The following is a 22298-nucleotide window of genomic DNA, read 5'->3' as shown; positions in this document are numbered from 1 at the left end:
TTTGTCTGAACCTTACCTACATTTCCTTCTCGTTTGTACTCTTCTACAACCTTTTGCATGTCAATATATGCTTTATTGAACTCCTGGAAGATTCGGTTACGAGAAACGAAGTTTCTATATTGGTCCAGCAATTGTTGCACTTTTTCTTCACGGCCATATTTTACAGCCCAACCTCGCAATTTTGACTCCGTCAGATGGAGGAAGGCTATGAGGCAACACTGAAAAATTTGAGAAACATAACATTAAACATCTGTAAGCATCATAACTTACATAAATGTGTCTGTACTTTACTTGAAGAAAACTACATAATTTAAAAAATGCAAAAACAAACTTTCATATACAAATACTAGGCAATCAATTCTTGAGAAATTTCGTTTTCGTTAAGAGGTGTTATAAACATAAATGATTATTATAACAAACAATTCTGAATGCTAGACTACATAAGAAAATATTAAAGTTAATTCAAAAGAATTTTCTATATTCCTAAGCTGCTTAAAATATTTCAAACGAGGATATAAATGAATAACAGATTGAAGTTTTATTTACTTTTCTAATAAGTTACTATATCAGATAAAAAAATGCATCTTCAAGGAAAAATATGACAGATATAGTCACATTTTTCCAACATCATTATATAAAGTAAGAGTAGAACAAAATATGCCAAAGTGCTGACTGGGAGGAATAGCACCAAACCAGAAAGCAACTTTATGTGATTCTTCGAGCTTTCCGAGGGACATGTTGAGATTTCATGTATTTTGCCAGATATCAAAGTAGTTTATACACAATATTTCAACAGCATGAGTTGTTATCTTCATCAGTTGCTACCCCAGAGTACTAATTGAATGACATGGGTCCAGTATTTATATCTGCGGCCTTCCTCTTCCATGGGCAGTTCCAGGTTATCTATCTGCAGCCTGCTCCCACTGGAAGCTCGTCTTCTGTCTGATGTGCCAAGCCAAACACTGGTGGTTCATCTTCGCTCCAATGCAACCGATTACACACTGGTGTTCCATTTTCAGTCCAGTGCTGTTCTAGGTGTTTCCTCTGTGGTCCACTCCCTCTAGAAGCATCCTGTGATGTTTCATCTTCAGTTTGAGTGTTTGGTGTTTGTTCCTTACCTCCACACTCGCAGTTCTTCTTTTAGTGTCATTCTGTTGCTGCCTCCACTGCTATTTCAGCAATTCCAGTGCAGGATTGCAGGCTCCACTGAGGTGATAACCAATGTCACGATTCATGAGGTTTTCCACCACCTTTGTCTCTGTAAGACTTTCTTATAACACTGTCTTAGTACTTTGGAGTTGGTGATGGATGATTTCACTGCCTTCTTAGTCAGGTGTGCCTCTGAAGTCCACTGTTCTCATTGTTTGGCTAATGTATGACTTGCCACATTGGCAGAAATAATATAAATTCTTGGTTTTTGTAGTTCCAGGTCATTTTTCACATTGCTCAGTAGTCCTCTTATTTCAGTAGGTGGAGAGAACACACACTTGGCGTTGTGCTCGATTAATGCAGGGAGGCGAAAACAACTGTGGTCTTAAACCACTGTTGCCTGCACCAAAACTAAATTTATTGCGCAGGATGTAGATGTTATGCATCCTGAGAATCCTGCTGATTTTGGCAGGGCAGGTACACCATGGTATTTGCTTCTTTTGCCCTTCTTCTAGATCATGTGGCAGAGAGGCGGGTTGAAAAGCCTTCTGAATCTGTTTGGTCGTGTATTCATTTCTGCAGAACAACGATTGTAGGTGCTCTATTTCTGCTGCCAAATGATCAACGTCTGACAAGGTGTGTGCTCTGTGGACCTATGTCTTCAGAACTCCATTCTTCTGTACTTGGTGGTGACAGCTGTTGGCTTGCAGGTACAAACCACTGTGTGTAGGTTTCTTTTAAACAAATACATCCAGAAATGGCAACTGGCCATCATTTTCCAGTTTCATGGTGACTTTAATATTTTGGTGGTGTAAGTTATGATGTTCCAGAAACTCATTGAACAACTCCCTACCACGAGGCCAGATCAAAAGGTATCATCCACATACTTGAAGAAGCAATCTCTAAAACTGACTCTTCAGATCTCTCCATGAACATAATGGCAGCCACTGGACAGCAAGCTGCCCATTGCTACACACCCTGTCTGCTCATAATTTTGGTCCCTATACAAAATATAAGTTGAGGTTAGTATACGGTTCCAATGGGTCTGGTGGACAGGGATACTACACCAAAATTGACCATTATATCACATTTTGTGATATTTAGTTGCTTGAGACTTTGCAAGAAGTCATCCGAATTGCAGATGAGGTGAATACACTTCCCCACATATGGGAACAGGAGTAACTTCAAGTGCTGGGCTATTGGCTATGTTTTGTGCCAATGTTGCTGACGACTGGGCATGGTGGCATAACCACCTTGTGTAATGTCAGCAGCCTGTAAAGTCTAGGTGCAACTGGCACTCTCTATCATAATTGTTTGATGACCTTGTTAGTCATAATCATCTTCTTGTCCACAGGGTCACATTCCAAAAGTGTGTACACAGGGTCCTCCCAGAAGATGACGCACTCTCTCATCATAATTAGTTTGCTGTAAAATGACTGTTGATCTACCTTTATTTGCTGGTAACACCAGAATGTTGCTGTCTTCATGGAGCCTCTTGAGTGCAAGCTCTCATCAGTTGAGACGCTTGATTTTGGAGGCTTTGCCTTGGTGAATGCTGTGCAAGAGTTTATGGAACATGTTAACTCAGGCCACCCAAATATTAAGTTTATCTTGGAACTGGAAAAGGATGACCTGTTGCCATTTCTGGATGTACTTGTCAAAAAGAGAGCAGATGGATCATATAGCTACAATGTTTATTGCAAACCTACACACACTGATTTATACCTGCAAGTCAGCAATTGTCACCACCCAGTGCAGAGAAATGGAGTTCTGAAGAGATAGGCCCACAGACCACACACCTTCTTAGATCGAGATAGTTTGGCAGCACAAAAAGATCATCTACAATCAGTGTTCTGCAAAAATGGATACACAGCTAAAAAGACTCAAAAGACCCTTCAACCAGTCACTCCACAACATGATCTAGAAGAAATGCAAGATGGAGCAAAGACTGCAGCATACCTGCCTTGTGTGGGATTTATTTCTGTTAAAACCAACAGGATTCTCAAGATGCATCAATTAGATGTGTGTTCTGTCCACCTATCAAAATAAGAGGACTACTGGAAACTGTGAAAGATGACCTGGGGCTATGAAAACCTGGAATTTTTAATATGTCTCACCATGGGCCAAACATCTGGACAATAGGCATCAGACGCAAAGAACATCAGAGACACACCCTCCTATGAAAACCTGGAATTTATAATATATCTAGCCTTGGGCCAAACATTAGGACAACAGACATGAGATGCAAAGAACATCAGAGACACACCCGCCTAAGAGAGGCAACTAAATCAGCCATTGCCCAGCACTGTCTAGAACTCAATAAATCTGCAAACTATGATGAAATATGGGTTCTGCCACAGAGCTGGGATAGTGTTATAAGAGCGCCTGTAGAGATAAAGGTGATGGAAAACCTCTTGAATCATGAGACTGGGTACCAACTCAGTAGAGCCCAGGACCCAAAACGCAAAGGGGGCAGCAGCAGAACTCCACAAAATGAACAACTGAGAATGTGAATGCAGGGGATCAACCCCAGGCACAGTGGAACAAAGATGGAATGTCACAGGATGCTTGTAGTGGGAGTGAACAGGAGATCGTACTCCTTGAACGACACCGGACCAAAACCGGAATGCAAACTTGCAAATGGGTGCAATGGACCAAAAATGAACCACTAGCACTCAGCCTGTTGCATCAGGCCAAAGGGAAGATGTGTAAAGGTGCTTCTAGTGGAAGCAAACTGCAGATGGAACACCTGGAACCAACCTGAGGGCGAAAGCTACGTGTATGAATACTGGCCCTGTTCCACTCAATAAGTATTCTCAGGTAGCACCTGAGGAAGATAATGTGTCACACTGTCCAAATATTGTGCATGAACAACACTGATATCTGTCAGAATATTCAACACCTCAAGACGTCAAGTAATTTTATCATTAATATTAAAACAGAGTGAAGAACATAAATGTCATATTTTCTGTCAATGCTATGGGTGGTTTACGACAGCTTCCATCTTTTCAGCCACTGCCTGTTGTAGTGATGTTATTAGCCAATATTGCAAACAAGTAATCCCAATGAGAGCGTAATGTCATTGTGTTGGTGTGTAAGAGTGAGTTGTAAAATGATATAAACTGACCAATACACTTTGGGGTGGTTACAGCTGGGGTGCTATTATCTGCTACTCAAGTAATGATCATTCAGGTATCTGCCAAATTGCAACATGGAAACAAACAGGGCTTCCTTTCACCTCTGCTGCTCATGGCATTTTACTGGCAGTGTCCAGAAAATGAATTTCTATGGAGATACCACTATACAAATCTAATGACCCATACAGTGTTTTCTGTCATTGTGGCAACAGTGGTCATGGTTTTCATGAGAGAGCATGTCTTCAATTATGAAATACACAAATTTCTGTAATATGTACTACATAAAAGGTAAACATAAATAAAATACACTCCTGGAAATTGAAATAAGAACACCGTGAATTCATTGTCCCAGGAAGAGGAAACTTTATTGACACATTCCTGGGGTCAGATACATCACATGATCACACTGACAGAGCCACAGGCACATAGACACAGGCAACAGAGCATGCACAATGTCGGCACTAGTACAGTGTATATCCACCTTTCGCAGCAATGCAGGCTGCTATTCTCCCATGGAGACGATCGTAGAGATGCTGGATGTAGTCCTGTCGAATGGCTTGCCATGCCATTTCCACCTGGCGCCTCAGTTGGACCAGCGTTCGTGCTGGACGTGCAGACCGCGTGAGACGACGCCTCATCCAGTCCCAAACATGCTCAATGGGGGACAGATCCGGAGATCTTGCTGGCCAGGGTAGTTGACGTACACCTTCTAGAGCACGTTGGGTGGCACGGGATACATGCGGACGTGCATTGTCCTGTTGGAACAGCAAGTTCCCTTGCCGGTCTAGGAATGGTAGAACGATGGGTTCGATGACGGTTTGGATGTACCGTGCACTATTCAGTGTCCCCTCGACGATCACCAGTGGTGTGCGGCCAGTGTAGGAGATCGCTCCCCACACCATGATGCCGGGTGTTGGCCCTGTGTGCCTCGGTCGTATGCAGTCCTGATTGTGGCGCTCACCTGCACGGCGCCAAACACGCATACGACCATCATTGGCACCAAGGCAGAAGCGACTCTCATCGCTGAAGACGACACGTCTCCATTCGTCCCTCCATTCACGCCTGTCGCGACACCACTGGAGGCGGGCTGCACGATGTTGGGGCGTGAGCGGAAGACGGCCTAACGGTGTGCGGGACCGTAGCCCAGCTTCATGGAGACGGTTGCGAATGGTCCTCGCCGATACCCCAGGAGCAACAGTGTCCCTAATTTGCTGGGAAGTGGCGGTGCGGTCCCCTACGGCACTGCGTAGGATCCTACGGTCTTGGCGAGCATCCGTGCGTCGCTGCGGTGCGGTCCCAGGTCGACGGGCACGTGCACCTTCCGCCGACCACTGGCGACAACATCGATGTACTGTGGAGACCTCACGCCCCCACGTGTTGAGCAATTCGGCGGTACGTCCACCCGGCCTCCCGCATGCCCACTATACGCCCTCGCTCAAAGTCCGTCAACTGCACATACGGTTCACGTCCACGCTGTCGCGGCATGCTACCAGTGTTAAAGACTGCGATGGAGCTCCGTATGCCACGGCAAACTGGCTGACACTGACGGCGGCGGTGCACAAATGCTGCGCAGCTAGCGCCATTCGACGGCCAACACCGCGGTTCCTGGTGTGTCCGCTGTGCCGTACGTGTGATCATTGCTTGTACAGCCCTCTCGCAGTGTCCGGAGCAAGTATGGTGGGTCTGACACACCGGTGTCAATGTGTTCTTTTTTCCATTTCCAGGAGTGTATTTCACACTTCTCAGAATATTGCCTTAAAATAGCACTGTTTACACACATTTTTCATTGACCAAGTAGTTATGACAGGCATGAATACAGTTAATTAAAGAGCATTCTAAAAACAAAAGGACACTATACACTCCATTACCTTATGCTCAAGGAATTTCAGTCTGATGCGCCTCTTTGCTGCTTTTGGACCAATTTCTTCCAATCGTTTTGCCATCATTTGGAGTTGCTCAGGTGAAACATTACTAGCAAGTGATGAGCTTCTTGCTTCCTCAAACTTCTTTTGTACAGCAGGTAGGTCAGCAAAGAAAGCCTGAAGGAAGGATAAATACAATAACTGCACTTTAACATCACACACATTTGCCATGCTGGTCTTCATACTTTCTAATGCTCCCCAATTAATTAATGGTTCCTAAGTACAATACACATATGGAAAGGTGGATAGTAAAACTAAGATTACACTGCACATGGAATGTATTTATTGTATTAGATTTGTATTCATTTGATAAACCTCACAGAGCTGCTGTCATATACTGGATTTCCATGGATGAAATTTTTTTCCGGAACACTTTATGCAGTGGATTATAAATGGAATGGTATTAGCCGAGCTCTTTCAGGTTCTATAATTTTATAGGATTTGGAGTAGATGTTTATATCTGAAAAATAACCCTTGACTAAGGATTTTGGCCTTTCAAATGTGGTACACAGAGAGGAGCCACGAATTCCTTGTTCACTGCAGCGAACATTGCGACACAACAAATTTAACATACAAATTAAAAATAAAATATACCTTGTGTTCTTCCAGTCGTCGGCTGATAATACTGGCTGTCTCTTCATTCATGGCAGTAGGTATATCATCAGAATCAATAAGGGCTTCTGCACGGGCAAGCCACTGCCCTACTTCACCCAAGGCACCTGGCAGACGGGAATCTAGCAACCACAACCAATTCCGCAGCTGCAAGGAGACATTGGCAAATGATAAAAATTTGGAACAAACATCCTAAATAGCGAAATCAGATTGCAATTTTTAGCCTTATTATCACAAATTCTGAAAATATTGAAGTGCTATCAATCCAAGAATTTCCATGAGAAAATTCAGTTGATATACAGAATCGCAGTGTAACAATACTTCAGGCTGATGAGAATATTATGTAAATGATTGACTTCTACCCACCATATACGGGAGACATTGAGTCTCAACATAAAGACTGCTTTCTAAAGCAAAAAACACACACACATTCACACAAGCACAACTCACATACACATAACAAGTCTCTGGCTGCTGAGATCCAAGATTGTGTGAATGTTTGTTTTTCTTTTCTACCTTACAAGAAGGCCTTTTGGCTGAAAGCTCAAATGTATAGCAGACTTTCTGTTGTGCCTGTCTGTCTGTGTCTCAATGTCTCCTCTACAAGGCGAGTAGCAATCTAACCTTTCCATAATACTGACAATATTGTCAAAAGGATAAATCGCTACTTACCCTATAGATGAGACACTGAGTCACAGACATGCATCCCAAAGGGCTGCTAAACAAGTGGGGTTTTGGCCAAAAGGCCGTCTTCTAAAGGAGACAACACACACATTCAAAGATAAGGAATGGGGTGGTTCTCTGCAGAGTCAATGAAGAAGTGAACAAATGGAAAACAATGACAAGAAGAGGAAGGAGGATGATAAGACATGTTTTAAGGCATCATGGAATTACCTCCATGGTATTAGAAGGTGAAGGAGAATACAGAGATTGGAATACGTCCAGCAAATAATTGAGAACATATGGGTGCAAGTGGTACTATGAGATAAAGAAGTTGGTGCACGAGAGGATTTTGTGGTAGGTCACATCAAACCAGTAAGTGTCAAGGGTCCAGGGTCTTAATCACTGCATATCTCGCTTGTTCAATGTGTAAGTCACGCATCAATTGCTTCCCAAGAACTACACTTTCATTGTCAGCTAACTATTGTCAGTGGTAACACAAAAAAGAATGGCGGCCTTAGTATTTCCTCTGAAAAATTATAGCTCCGGAAACCATTACCATAACATTTTGCACATTAACAGCATTATTCCATTTATGTATTCTGTATTTACCTGTGCTTGCAGTTTGTACCATAAGCTTTCAATTTCTTTCCATGACTCATGGGTAATACTGATCATGCTTTGAGATTCCACTAATCGCTTCAGCTTCTCATATGTAGGCACTCTACTATCAACTTCATTCTTAAATAACAGGAAATCCTGCAAGGCAAAATTTAGTTAGACTTATATTCATATAGGCCTATGAATATTATTAACTTGTTCTTTATAATTACTAACCTTACAAGCAATACTTACAGAATAATTCATTGACAATGTATTTGTTTGTTGAAGGTGTTCCATGTACTGTGTTTTTTGCAAAAGCCAAGTTATAAATTCATTGTACTCTGCTTCAATTGCAGCTAATGTACTAGACCCATCAGCAGTCTGTAAGAAAAGCATTGTTTAAACACTGAATGTGGTACAACAAACGATCACTGCAAACTAGCATGACAAATATGAATGACCTGCAGTAGGTATTCTAAATAAAATCAATGTACTGTCTGTGCTAAAATATTCTATATTTGTATCAACATAATATGAATAGGCCTATATAAAACAAAGAATTATTTCTGGAATCAAGCATAAGGTGACACTATTAACATGTACCTTAGGTTCTGGGTATTTGTGTAGGAACTGTGCCACATACGTCATAATTGACTTCTCATCAGGCCTCGGCACATCCACATCCTCCGGATCCAGGAGTCGAGCAATACCCAGTTCACTCTCTGCAACACTGAATGCTGTCTCGAGGCGTTCTCTATTACTCGCTTCACGCATTGCTAAGATATTTACAAGATTTGCCTTTATGGCATCAATTATCCCAAGGAATGCTACACCATCCCTCCAACTAGGTCCAAAGTCTTTTATCTCTACTCCTAAGTCTCTGCAAAATACAAACAATATATTACTTATAGGTCCAACAATTATCTGAATCATTAACATACCTTAAATGAAACACAAAATTATAACAACTTTAAACAAAAATCAGTATCTTAAACATAACATTGTTAGTGGTTCACATTATGTAACACAGACTTACTTAGGTAAGGCATTGGTCACCCACTGCATAAGTGCAGTTCGGGCACCCTGACGGTGCTTCTCATCAACCATGCGACGCTCTTCAGCTGAGCGTGGGACACCAACACTCTCTAGGCTGCTGGCACTACTACTGTAGGCCCGGCTAAGGGATTCGAGAGCTCGGGTGTTCTCCTCAATCTGCAAAATAGGGCACAAAGTTGTATATAATGTTAATGAGTCCATCAAAATAGTGACATACTGCCCCAAAAACAAAATTTTAAGTTAGTTGACACATTTCCTTGTGATCTTACATACAGGGAAAGCAATTCAAGCTCTCTTACTAAAGTCACATTTTACATCCCAAACTGTTGTCTAACTTAAAGGACATACATTGTGCTGATGTAAGGAACTGAAATGTGTGAATTACTGTTGCAACACATATCCATATTAAATATTGCACCAAGTCACTGAACAAACAGCTGAATTTAAAGTGCAGGTGGCTACTTTAAGTCATGCAAATGAATAACAATGCAACTTCACCATTTTTTGAAAAGGCATACATTAAAAAATCAAATTTGTGAGTGAATACATTGATAACAATGTACCACTTGTTTCCTAGTGCTAACACATTATATTCACCGAGTATGAAGTAGTATTACGCAAATTATGTGTATGTGTAGTCAGTGCTCACTTCTTGTACCTTGTATAGTTGTGAAAGATCTGCCCCACGACGACATAACTGTCATTCACGTGTAACCCTGCAGACATTGTTTTAATAATTTCGAGAATCAAGTTATGTTTGAAAGGAAACATCTGTGTTTTTACTTAATTCAGTCGACTATGATCATTGCGCACAGGAAACCAATTGGCCTATTCAGTGCCCTTTGGTCGGCAGTTACAGCATCTACGAGGTTCCTCTCTCGCCCAAAAACTGGACGCGCGATTTTCGCGGTTGTCACTAAAATTTAAACAGAATATAAAGTAACACGAATAATCCACAACAACGCTGACGTTGTAAATTTAAGGTCGCAACCATCAAAAATGTATTGTACACGCGTTACCGGGATATAATTTAAAACGGTGTTTATATTTACGAATTAGCTGTCTTCTTAATAAACGTCAAAAATAAGGCACAGAATATTAGTAACATACTATCTCTTACAGAAAAGGAATATATTTATTTATTTAGTCTGTATCATTAGCCCAAGTATTCTATAATTTTCAACACGCAATCCTGCACCAACAATTATTTTTGCTCATTATGGTCGATACAAAGCAATGTTAGGGAAGAGTTTAGTTGGATGTCTCAGCTGCAACGAGGACTGAACTGACGGAGATACGGAGTCCTTAATTGCATGATGCAATTTCCATGTAAATAAAAAAATCAATTATTGAAGTGACGTCACAGTATAACATGTTAGACGTAGTACATGAGCAACCTAGTGTCATCGTTTAGGATAGTGCATCGATAGCAATGTTCTTCGTTACCTATGTCCCGCTAATCACAATGCTATTCTGCTGTTTCCGTACGGGTGTAAATAACATATTCTTTAAACAGCATCTTGCACATAACTTTAACATTTATTTTGAACCACAAACAGTGCCTTAAATAAATTATAATCACTGAAGACCTCTTGAGTAAAGAACCGTTCTAAGCACACGGCACAACCATCTACAAGAAAGATATATAATCGTGTATTAATAACGGACTAATTCCATTCATGGTTCATGGCTCACGGTCCAGTTGCAGGCTGCCTGTCTAACGGCTTCTACGACTACAAAAATTTTATTTTCAATATTTTGTACACTTATTGACCAAGTTTAAAAATTTAAAATGTCGTTATAATCAGTTCATTCAGAAGTATAATCTTATGTTAACACAGAGAAGTAATACAGTTACAAACGTTGTGAATGGCTTGAGGTAGCATAGCTTACTTAGCGCAAATCGCCAGACTATATTCGCACAGTATTTCAGAAAGAGAGCACTTAGCGATTTCCAACGAACTTTAAACATAATTTCAAACTTTTTTACATTTTTCTCGCTTACTTATTAAAATGCGTTAGAAGCTGCTTTATACATGAGCGTTTGATTCTTTAATCGAGAACTTACTGGTACAGTCGAAACAAAATGATATACTTTGAGCAAAATGACCTTCTCTGCGACAACCAACGGGGATTTCGTAGTGTTGCCACGTATTTGTAGCAAAGATTGTAAGAGATTTCAGTAAAGCGCAGATTTAGAACTGCCAAGCGCTATAGTCAATACCGTGGCTTAAGATATTGCTATGCAGCGTGGCTTTGTTACCGAGGTGCAGGAACCACCGGTCCAACGCACTGGCGTTATTTTCCAGACAATATAAACAAACCTGCCCGACGTATCTCCATTTTCTACAAGACCGCCCATTCCTCTTGTTAGACAACGCAGTCGTATCCTGTGGACGAAGAAGTGTGACGGCTTGTTGAGGCTTACAAGGTACAGTGATTGAAGTAGACTCTGCGGAACATGGCTATGCTATACTACATGTGTGTTCACCATTTGACCCAATCGAGAGAGGAGGAAGAATGTGCGATATTTTAAGGTCGAAAAGATGTCCTCTGCAGGCAGCGGGGTATTCTCTTGTGGGTCACAACACAGCGCAACACATAATCATAAGAGCCACGGATAATACAGTACATTTTGGCACAGCCGCATGATAATGGGTCAAACCGTAGACATGAGGCCCGTCTTGCTTCAGTCCTAGACTTCTAAAAGTCTATTCTACAGACTGATTTCAGGATGATTCTGAGAGGTTTACCACATTTATGTAGTCAAATGGTGACTCTGCGTTCTTCTGTCTCGTGCCCGCGCGGTTTAGGGCGTCATGTCACGGATTGCGCTGCCACTCCCGCCGGAGGTTCGAGCCCTTCCTCGGGCATGGGTGTGAGTGTTGATCTTAGCATAAGTTGGTTTAAGTAGTGTGTAAGTCAAAGGACTAGAGATTCACACACATTTTACTGTACCCAAACAACTCAAAAAATGTAAATCTTAAAATACGTTTTGTTCAACTTTGGTTATGCAGTTCAATGTTAAACAATAGAAGGCAAGTAAGTAGTATGTAAGCTTAGGGACTGATGACTTTAGCAATTAAGTCCCATAAGATTTCACACATATTTGATCACAGAAGCGGCCAATCTCAGAATTTTTCAAAGACGCATATTTTGCTTACTTTGACGTAAAGGTTGGGGATCCTTACAAGTCATGGGCCACATATTTAGTGTGTTCAACTGGTGAAGTCCCTGCTTCATATGCAAACGGACAGGTGCGCAAAAGACCAACATTCGTCTCAAAAAATCTGACCAATTAAAATGTCAAAAATTGGAGGGAGAAACCTACAATTTGATTCAAAGGTGAGGAAAAAAGTAACTTTTGCCCCCGCTTCATATAAACCTTGGCGTTAGGTAGGAAGTTATTAAAGCTTACCAAAAGAAGGTGATACTTTCAAGTATGTGGCATGTAAGTTACCACGCCTGTCAGAAGCTAACGAGAAAGAAGGGGGTTTTTATCAGCACTGACGCTCGGAAACTGATGAAAAACGTAATATTTGATGACAAAATGAATCAGAATTTTTACTGTCCCATAACATACACAATTAAATCAGAGATGTAATGTACAGGGGAATCTTACACATCATCTTAGATGGTATTACCATATTTTTTTGAGTCCAGCCCAGGATACGTTTTTAACGACAGTTAAAGCAGTTTACTGAAGTTAACTTTATTTATTCAGTCGTATTTTTCCCTAGACAAGACTTTTTTTTTCAGAAGTGGTGTTCGTGTCCAGCAGTGTGGTATGAAAATGTAGCCTATTCAGCAGCACATTCAGATCAGTAAATGGAGCAAAATGTCACTTTGCTACAGAAGTATCGTAAAGTTTCCTACTCCACATTTTATTCAAAAGGTATTCATAATTATAGGTTATGCATTAGTTAATTCCTATAATTAGATCTCCAATGGTACACACCAAATTAAATACAAGATGTCCCGTTTTATACGCTAATGTTATCGCAAATTTTACGAGGGTTTAGTAACTCAGGGTGATCCCACCTTTTGTTTAAAAAATTTCTTACGTTTAGCGAAGCAGTAGCATTAACAGCACGCCTATGTTTTAACTGTTTCTACGCCTTTACATGCAACAGAAAATTCTCCACATAGTGTGCAATCATTGTAATTGCCATTACAAAAATTCAAAATAATTGTATTCCTGTTGCAGGCTAAAACTGAACACACACTTTCTTCTGCCCATTGCTCAACGATGGGACAAAAAAAAACGAACAGAGGTAAAACGATCAAAAATGTATAGACGATTGCTTCAAACACGAAAACAACATAAACACATTGCCCCTACTCTGTTGCGAAACGACACGTGGAAGGTTGTGGCGGAACCGGTAGCCGTGCCTACCACTGACGTCAGCACTTGCTCAAAAGTCGCCTGGAGGAGGCACCGCCGAATGTTTATAAAAAAACACGATATCGAAATTATGAGTCTAAGATTTAAAGAAAATTCTCAAATCCCGGACATTTTTGCGACCCCATACATTACCACGTCCAGCACTAACAAGGCCGGACAAATGGCGAGTCTAATCTTGGATATTCTTTAAACAAGTTGTCAGCAAGTTTCTTGGCAACTGCAAAAGATCTCGACTGCGAGAATCAGTAAGAAACGTGTTGGTTTCGAGCCCTCATCGAGTTTGAAGCTGTGCTTTCTGGCCCCTACTCCAGCTATTTTCTAGGGAATCTAGGTGCTGTGAGTGAGGAACAGGGGGGAAAGATTCCATTAAAATCTTAAACAAATGGAACTGGGTACCCGGACCGATGAGATGTCAGCACGATAGCTGACTACTGCCGGATGCTGCATAGGGAGTGCCCTCGATCAGTGCACAGAAGAAGACGTAATTAGGGGGAAAAGAGTAGACGTTCTAACACATGCCTTTGTAATAGACTTCATTCAAATGTTACGAGTGCCGTATTTTTCGTGTTTTTTTTTTTTTTAAATACAGTTTTTTTAATGCATGTGTCTTGTACGAATTTTCTGGATGTTCATCATTACTCTGTGAAAAAACCTTATGTGGTAGAGGATAACCGTTAACATTTCTGAACTTAGCATATCAAAAAACATTAAAAATACTCAAAATGACTCCGAAAAATATTGCAGACTATAAATTCGTAGAATTGTGCAACATAAAATGATGAAATTAGCACATACTAATGAAATATGCATACCCATTTAGGCATAGAAGTAAGCAACCCTAAAACATTGTATGGATATCTATTAAATAATTTGAGATCGACACTTTTGTAAACTTTCTGCCCAATTTAAATCTTGTAGCAAGAAGCAATCTCAGCTTTACCGAAACAGTTAAATCAAAATTGAAGATTTTGTGATCTTGCCTCTTTTAGGACAAATTTTTGCAGACGCCCTTGGTCGACACATGGGTACACCTAAGGCAGGAAACAAAGCATCTCACCAGACAATAGGCGCCTTCCTGAGCATATCATTGTAGATAAAGGAGAGGCCTTCAGCAATGCGATTGGCGTTGGCCTACACGCCATAAATTCGATTGTCGAGACGCGCTGGTATATCAAGCATAAGGCAGTGCACAGGAGAAAAGATAAAGGTTCTCCTACTGTGGGACGCTTTGCTGCTGTTCTGTTTTGACACACTTCAACACCTGCTAAAACATCACTCGAGACTGAATATGAGCATAAGTAATGAATGATACCCACTGTCATACGCATGCAACCCAGTCCAGCAGCTCTTTTCACACAAGCAATTCCATCTTCCGGAAATGCTGCCATACTTAACTCACAGCGTGAAAGCTAGGAATTTCTTGATATCAACTCATTGGCCATACACCACCTGGTAACGAAACGAACTAATGTACCTGAGTAAAATATCACTCCCAGTGTTCTACTTGCCTCAGTGTACCAGTAATACCAAGTGAAGCACACCTGTGATAAACAGTATTAGAGCCGCGCCGAGTGGCTGCGCGGTTTAAGACGCCTTGTCACGGATTGTGCGGCTCCTCCCGCCGGAGCTTCGAATCCTCCCTCGGGCATGGGTGTGTGTGTTGTTCTTAGCATAAGTTAGTTTAAGTAGTTTAAGTCTAGAGGCCGATGACGTCAGCAGTTAGGTCCCTTAGGAATTCACACACATTTGAACATTTTATCAGAATTAGAACGGCATACTGTTGTGTTGTTCTTAATCCCATGGGAAATACGCATTGCTTACAAGGGAACCTCCCCATCGCACCCCCCTCAGATTTAGTTATAACTTGGCACAGTGGATAGGCCTTGATAAACTGAACACAGATCAATTGAGAAAACAGGAAGAAGTTGTGTGGAACTGTGAAAAAATAAGCAAAATGTACAAACTGAGTAGTCCATGGGTCACATAAGCAACATCAAGGAGAATGTGAGTTTAAGAGCGCCGTGGTCCCGTGGTAGCGTGAGCAGCTGCAGATGAAGAGGTCAGAGGTCCTTGGTTCAAGTCTTCCCACGAGTGAAAATTTTACTTTCTTTATTTTTGCATAGTTATTATCTGTCCGTTCGTTCATTGACGTCTCTGTTCACTGTAATAAGTTTAGTGTCAGTGTTTTGCGACCGCATCGCAAAACCGTGCGATTAGTAGACGAAAGGACGTGCCTCTCCAATCGGAACCGAAAACATTTGATCGCTAGGTCATAGGTCAACCGATTCCTCCACAGGAAAACACATCTGATATATTCTATACGACACTGGTGACGGCATGTGCGTCACATGACAGGAATATGTTGTCGACCCACCTAACTTGTACACTTGGCGAATGGGTAAAAAGATTCTTCTACCTTGCCCGATTTAGGTTTTCTTGTGGATGTGATAATCACTCCCAAAAAAGTGATGAAAACATAAGAGTTTGTCACATAAATTGAAAATAAAAAATTAAAGTTTTCACTCGGTGGAAGTTTTGAACCAAGGACCTTTCGGCTGCTCACGAGACCACGGCGCTCCTGCGGTCCTTATGTCCTTGATGTTACCTATCATCCCATGAACTACTCAGTTTGTATATTTTGCTTATATTTTCACAGTTCCACACAACTTCTTCCTGTTTTCTCAATTGATCTGTGTTCAGTTTTTCAAGGCCTATCCACTGTGCCAACTTATAACTAAATCTGAGGGGGGTGCGATGGGGAGGTTCCCTTGTTAGCCCCGAACATCCTAGAACAAGTTATTAAGTAGTTGTGTGAAGGACAACTAACCCCGTCAGTCCAAAACGTTTCGAGACTGGAGTAATAAACAATACTGAAAAGTTAAGATGGTCGTTTAATGCTTTAGTTATTCTAATTGTCTCCCTCCACTAGAGTGCAACGCACAGAACGTTTATACAGCCACGTTAAACTGCCACGAAAGTCCTCCTTTAGGATGTCATTCAATTCGCACCTCACATTGGCTTGAATGTCTGTTATGTCGTCAAAGCGTTGGCCGTTCGTGCGTATTTTTGCACTTTGTTGTTTTGTGGTAGTTGGGTATTGATATCACCAAGTTTCGTCACCCGTTTTTCTTTTCTTTTTTTCAGAAAAAACTGTCCGCGTTTTGCATTTCAATCAAGTCGCAGCAAGGCATCCACGCATCCTTTTTCTTTGTTAGTCAAAGTGTGTGGGACAAACTTGATATACAACAATGTTGACACACTAAAGCCGCAGGTGCACTACTTGGCACTACTGGATCACAACACATACACATCTGCTGTTTATAGTTGCGTTTTGTAGTTACTGCACTAACGTCACTTGGTTGGTTGATTTGGGGGACGTCTCTTGTGCAATTGATTGAACAAACAACTGACTGGTCGAATGCACATCTGCTGTTTATAGTTGTTAGTTCGAGCTGCCACTGTAGTTACTGCGCTGACGCCACGTGGTTGGTTGAATTGGGGGACGTCGCTTATACGCCATTTGTCATAGTATCTCTTGAAGGGTTATATCGTTGAAGCGTCATTAACTGACGTTAAATTATAAGGGTGACGTGTTCGCGATAAAACTTCAAGGCGCAGTTGCATACTGCAAGTTATAATACAAAATATTTAAATACGTCAAAATCAATATGGCGTCTCGTGCATCGAGAGTTACGTCGTTTAGACATCACTTCTGTTGGTATAATTCTGCCATGGTAATTAATGTTGTTACACTAATTACTTATTGAAACGACGACCGCTTTCGGTATCTCAAAATCAGAATTTTCCACTTATCGCGAACGTGTGTCATGCACTGGCATCAGTTATAAAATAGGATAAATCAACATAGAGGGCTCCAAATCAACATAGAGATCTCCACCTTCAGACGTATGAAATTATTGTATTTGGTAAAACACATAGCCAACTGAGTACTTGGCTTTCCTGTCGTGCGGCTGCCCAGCGGCAACATTTTCCGCCAACGTGAAATGATTGGGGCTCCTGCACTGACTGGGCCGACTGCACGTTATGTTACCAAATACAATTATTTTATGTATCTGAAGATCGAGAAAACTTTGTAGTCTGGGTAACCACAGTTTGGATGTACTATTTTGAAGATAAAACAGCTTCAGGTGTAAGTAATGGCAGATAACTCTAAATATAGATAAATGAAAATTAATGCAGATGAATAGGAAAAAGAATCCTGTAATGTTTGAATACTCCATTAGTAGTGTAGTGCTTGACACAGTCACGTCGATTAAATATTTGGGCGTAACATTGCAGAGCGATAAGTGGGACAAGCATGTAATGGCAGTTGTGGGGACGGCGGATAGTCGTCTTCGGTTCATTGGTAGAATGTTGGGAAGATGTGGTTCATCTGTAAATGAGACCGCTTATAAAACACTAATACGACCTATTCTTGAGTACTGCTCGAGCGTTTGGGGTCCCTATCAGGTCGGATTGAGGGAGGGCATAGAAGCAATTCAGAGGCTGGCTGCTAGATTTGTTACTGGTAGGTTTGATCATCACACGAGTGTTGCGGAAATGCTTCAGGAGCTCGGGTGGGAGTCTCTAGAGGAAAGGAGGCGTTCTTCTCGTGAATCGCTACTGAGGAAATTTATAGAACCAGCACTTGAGGCTGACTGCAGAACAATTTCACTGCCGCCAACATACATTTTGCGCTAAGACCACAACGATCAGATAAGAGAGATTAGGGCTCGTACAGAGGCATATAGGCAGTCATTTTTCTCTCGTACTGTTTGGGAGTGAAACAGGGAGAGAAGATGCTAGTTGTGGTACGAGGTACCCTCCTCAACGCACCGTATGGTGGATTGCGGAGTATGTTTGTAGATTTAGATGTAGAAGTACTTCACGAGGTCTGTTTAAAAATTGCGGAACATTCGTAATTTCGTGCAATGGTGTGTTGGAGCGAAGTGCGGTTGGCATCTCTGCACACCGCTGTGTTTAATGTGTAACTGCCGGAAGTTTCATTGTTGTGTGTGTGTGTGTGTGTGTGTGTGTGTGTGTGTGTGTGTGTGTGTGTGTGTGATTGTTCAGTGTTGTATTGAGTAGAACGTTATGTCGTATAGCTTGCGAATTTCAAGATGGCAGAGGAAGAGCAACGCATCTGCATTAAATTTTGCGTGGACTCAAGAAAACATTTTAAGAGATACAACTAATGATGCAGAAAGACTACGGAGATGAGTGCTTCGCCGTACTCAGTGTAATGAATGGTTCACAGGTTTACAAATGGCCGGACGAAAGTTAAAGACGACCCTCGTTCAGGACGCCCATCGAGGCTACCGACGATGCTCGTGTGAGGAACGTCAACGAAATTGTTCGTGCCAATCGAAGACTGACTGTCCGAGAGATTGCACAAGAACGTAACATTTCAGTTGGATCATGTCATGAACTCCTGACACAGCATCTTGGAATGCATCATGTTTCCGCCAAGTTCGGCCCACGCCTCTTGAGTCAAGATCAGAAAGACCTTCGCCTCGCAATCTGTGAAGAACTTTTGAATCACGCAAATGAGAACGAGATGTTCCTTAAGAGATCCGTAACCGGTGCTGAGACGTGGATCTACGGTTATAATGTTGAGACCGAGGCTAGGTCTTCACAATGGGTCGAAAAGATTAAAATAAGCTCGTCACGTCAGGTTAAACATCAAAGCCAGGCTGACAGTTTTCTTTGACTTTGAAGGATTAATTCATCATGAATTCGTGCCACAGGGAGAAACTGTTAATCGATGGTACTATCGGGATGTGTTGCGACGCCTGTGAGAAAATGTGAGACGGAAACAGCCTGAAATGTGGTGAGACAATTCATGGCTCATGTATCACGATGACGCACCCGCACATAAAAAACGAAATCACTGTGCTGCCTCATCTTCCGTACACTTCAGACCTGGCCGCTATGGAATTGTTTTATTTCCAAAGTTGAAAACCCCTTTGAAAGGACAAATATTTGCAACGATAGACGAGATAAAAGAAAATTCGGAGACGGCGCTTCTGCGGGACCTTGTCACGGTTCGCGCGGCTCCCCCCTCAGACATTGGAGTCCTCCCTCGAGCATGGGTGTGTGTGTTGTCCTTACCGTAAGTTAGTTTAATTAGTGTGTAAGCCGGAAGTAGAAACGGCGTTGGGAGCTGTGTATTACGCTACTGGCCATTAAAATTGCTACACCAAGAAGAAATGCAGATGATAAACGGGTATTCATTGGACAAATATATTATACTAGAACTGACATGTGATTACATTTTCAACCAATTTGGGTGCATAGATCCCGAGAAATCAGTACCCAGAACAACCACCTCTGGCCGTAATAACGGCCTTGATACGCCTGGGCATTGAGTAGAACAGAGCTTGGATAGCGTGTACAAGTTACAGCTGCCCATGCAGCTTCAACACGATATCACAGTTCATCGAGAGTAGTGACTGGCGTATTGTGACGAGCCAGTTGCTCGGCCACCATTGACCACACGTTTTCAATTGGTGAGAGATCTGGACAATGTGCTGGCCAGGGCAGCAGTCGAACATTTTCTGTATCCAGAAAGGCCCGTACAGGACCTGCAACATGCGGTCGTGAATTATCCTGCTGAAATGTAGGGTTTCGTAGGGATCGAATGAAGGGTAGAGCCACGGGTAGTAACACATCTGAAATGTAACGTCCACTGTTCAAAGTGCCGTCAATGAGAACAAGAGGTGACCGAGACGTGTAACCAATGGCACCCCATAGCATCACGCCGCGAGATACACCAGTATGGCGATTACGAATACATGCTTCCAATGTACGTTCACCGCGATGTCGCCAAACACGGATGCGACCATCATGATGCTGTAAACAGAACCTGGATTCAGCCGAAAAAATGACGTTTTGCCATTCGTGCACCCAGGTTCGTCGTTGAATACACCATCGCTGGCGCTCCTGTCTGTAATGCAGCGTCAAGGGTAACCGCAGCCAGGGTCTCCGAGCTGATAGTCCATGCTGCCGCAAACGTCGTCGAACTGTTCGTGCAGATGGTTGTTGTCTTGCAAACGTCCCCATCTGTTGACTCACGGATCGCGAAGTGGCTGTACGATCCGTTACAGCCATGCGGATAAGATGCCTGTTGTCTCGACAGCTAGTGATACAAGGCCGTTGGGTTCCAGAACAGAGTTCCATATTACCCTCCTGAACCCACCGATTCCATATTCTGCTAACAGTCATAGGATCTCGACCAACGAGAGCAGCAATGTCGCGATACGATAAACCGCAGTTGCGATAGGCTAAAATCCGACCTTTATCAAAGTCGGAAACGTGATGGTACGCATTTCTCCTCCTCACACGAGCCATCACAACAACGTTTCACCACGCAACGCCGGTCAACTGCTGTTTGTGTATGAGGAATCGGTTGGAAACTTTCCTCATGTCAGCACGTTGTAGGTGTCGCCACCGGCGCCAACCTTGTGTGAATGCTCTGAAAAGCTAATCATTTGCATATCATGTCGGTTCAATTTCGCGTCTGTAGCACGTTATCTTCGTGGTGTAGCAATTTTAATGGCCAGTAGTGTAATTGTGGAGGAGAGAATTACGAAGGAGGCCATGCACAATAAGTAAAAGATAAGCGCAGAAAAATTTTGTGGCGAAAGTTCCGGAATTTTTTTGAACAGTCCTCGTATTTACAGGCACGACCGTTTTCGAAGAATTATAGCTGCAGCATCATGTCCTGATCAGGGAAGAGAATGGGATTACCCAGAGTTTATAGTCAGTAATTTTTCGCTATGTAGCGAACATCAATTTCAAAATAGCATAAGACAGCTTAGAACGCTCCCCTGATACGGTCGCATGATTCCTGGTGAGTTAAAGGGTCCCTACTTACCGAAAAGTGGTCAGAAATAGCTCGTATAAGATCGTATGTAGTTACTTAAAATTAATGAGCACCGGTCCCTCTTCTACCATCGCAAGTGCTCCCACTGGATGTGTAATAACAGGCGGCCTGTTACAGCGCGAGTGTTCACGACGGTACATCAGGGACCGGTGCTGATTAATTTCAAATAATTCCACACATGATCATACACGACAGGTTTTTGACCACTTTCCGGTATAGAGGGACCCTTTAGCTCACCAGGTATCAGGGGAGCCCTCTATGTCGATTTATCCTATTTTATAATTGACGCCAGTGCACGACACACGCTCGCGATAAGTGGGAAATTCTGGTTCCAATCCCGGTTGGCCACAAATTTTCACTATCGTCATTGCGTTCTACAGCTGATGGTTGTCCATATTCGCAGTTGCGAATACGTTTAATGTCTTCCATATTTACTTAAAGTAGGCAGTCGGTGAAAGATAAGTGGTTATCATGGTAAGCTCCGGGTGCAGCAGCTTATTTGGTCAGTTAGTCTACTGTTTCGTTATACAAAAAGTGCCCGTGTGGGCTTTTATCCAAAGCATACAAATATATCTATTTCTCAATAGCAATCCGTTACTTCGTGTGCAATGCCTGTAACAAGTTTACTGTTGCGTTTTCCCCACTTCTCGTTCTTTTTGGCACTGGGAATGCTTTTTGAATCAGATACAATAAAACTCTTCTCGGCGTTCTGAGTTAAAAGAGCACTTAATGGTCTACAAAAGACAAGAAATACGTCGTTAGCTTTGTGTTGGTCTTTGGAGGCGTTAACTGTAGTGCCGTCTGTCTACGTAGATAAGGTCTGTTATGAGGAATCCTGCAATTCATTTAGACTATGTTTATTGTAAAAC

General features: G+C 42.1%; 1 protein-coding gene across 2 annotated transcripts in view; it reads right to left on the bottom strand.

The window, feature by feature from the left end:
• Positions 1–22298, bottom strand: part of LOC126416038 (muscle-specific protein 300 kDa-like) — a 643030-nt gene that overhangs the window by 450066 nt on the left and 170666 nt on the right. For both annotated transcript variants that reach the window (XM_050083501.1, XM_050083503.1), the window contains exons 6-12: positions 9120–9295; positions 8687–8963; positions 8336–8464; positions 8093–8239; positions 6803–6967; positions 6155–6325; positions 17–218 (exon numbers count right to left, since the gene is read on the bottom strand). In XM_050083501.1, coding sequence (XP_049939458.1) covers positions 17–218; positions 6155–6325; positions 6803–6967; positions 8093–8239; positions 8336–8464; positions 8687–8963; positions 9120–9295 — 1267 coding nt within the window. The remainder of the gene's footprint in view (positions 1–16; positions 219–6154; positions 6326–6802; positions 6968–8092; positions 8240–8335; positions 8465–8686; positions 8964–9119; positions 9296–22298) is intronic.

The sequence above is a fragment of the Schistocerca serialis genome, chromosome 8 (genome assembly GCF_023864345.2).
Source record: "Schistocerca serialis cubense isolate TAMUIC-IGC-003099 chromosome 8, iqSchSeri2.2, whole genome shotgun sequence".
Taxonomy (NCBI): Eukaryota; Metazoa; Arthropoda; class Insecta; order Orthoptera; family Acrididae; genus Schistocerca; species Schistocerca serialis.
The sequence above is the reverse complement of the archived record's forward strand: the minus strand, read 5'-3'. Positions and strand labels throughout refer to the sequence as shown.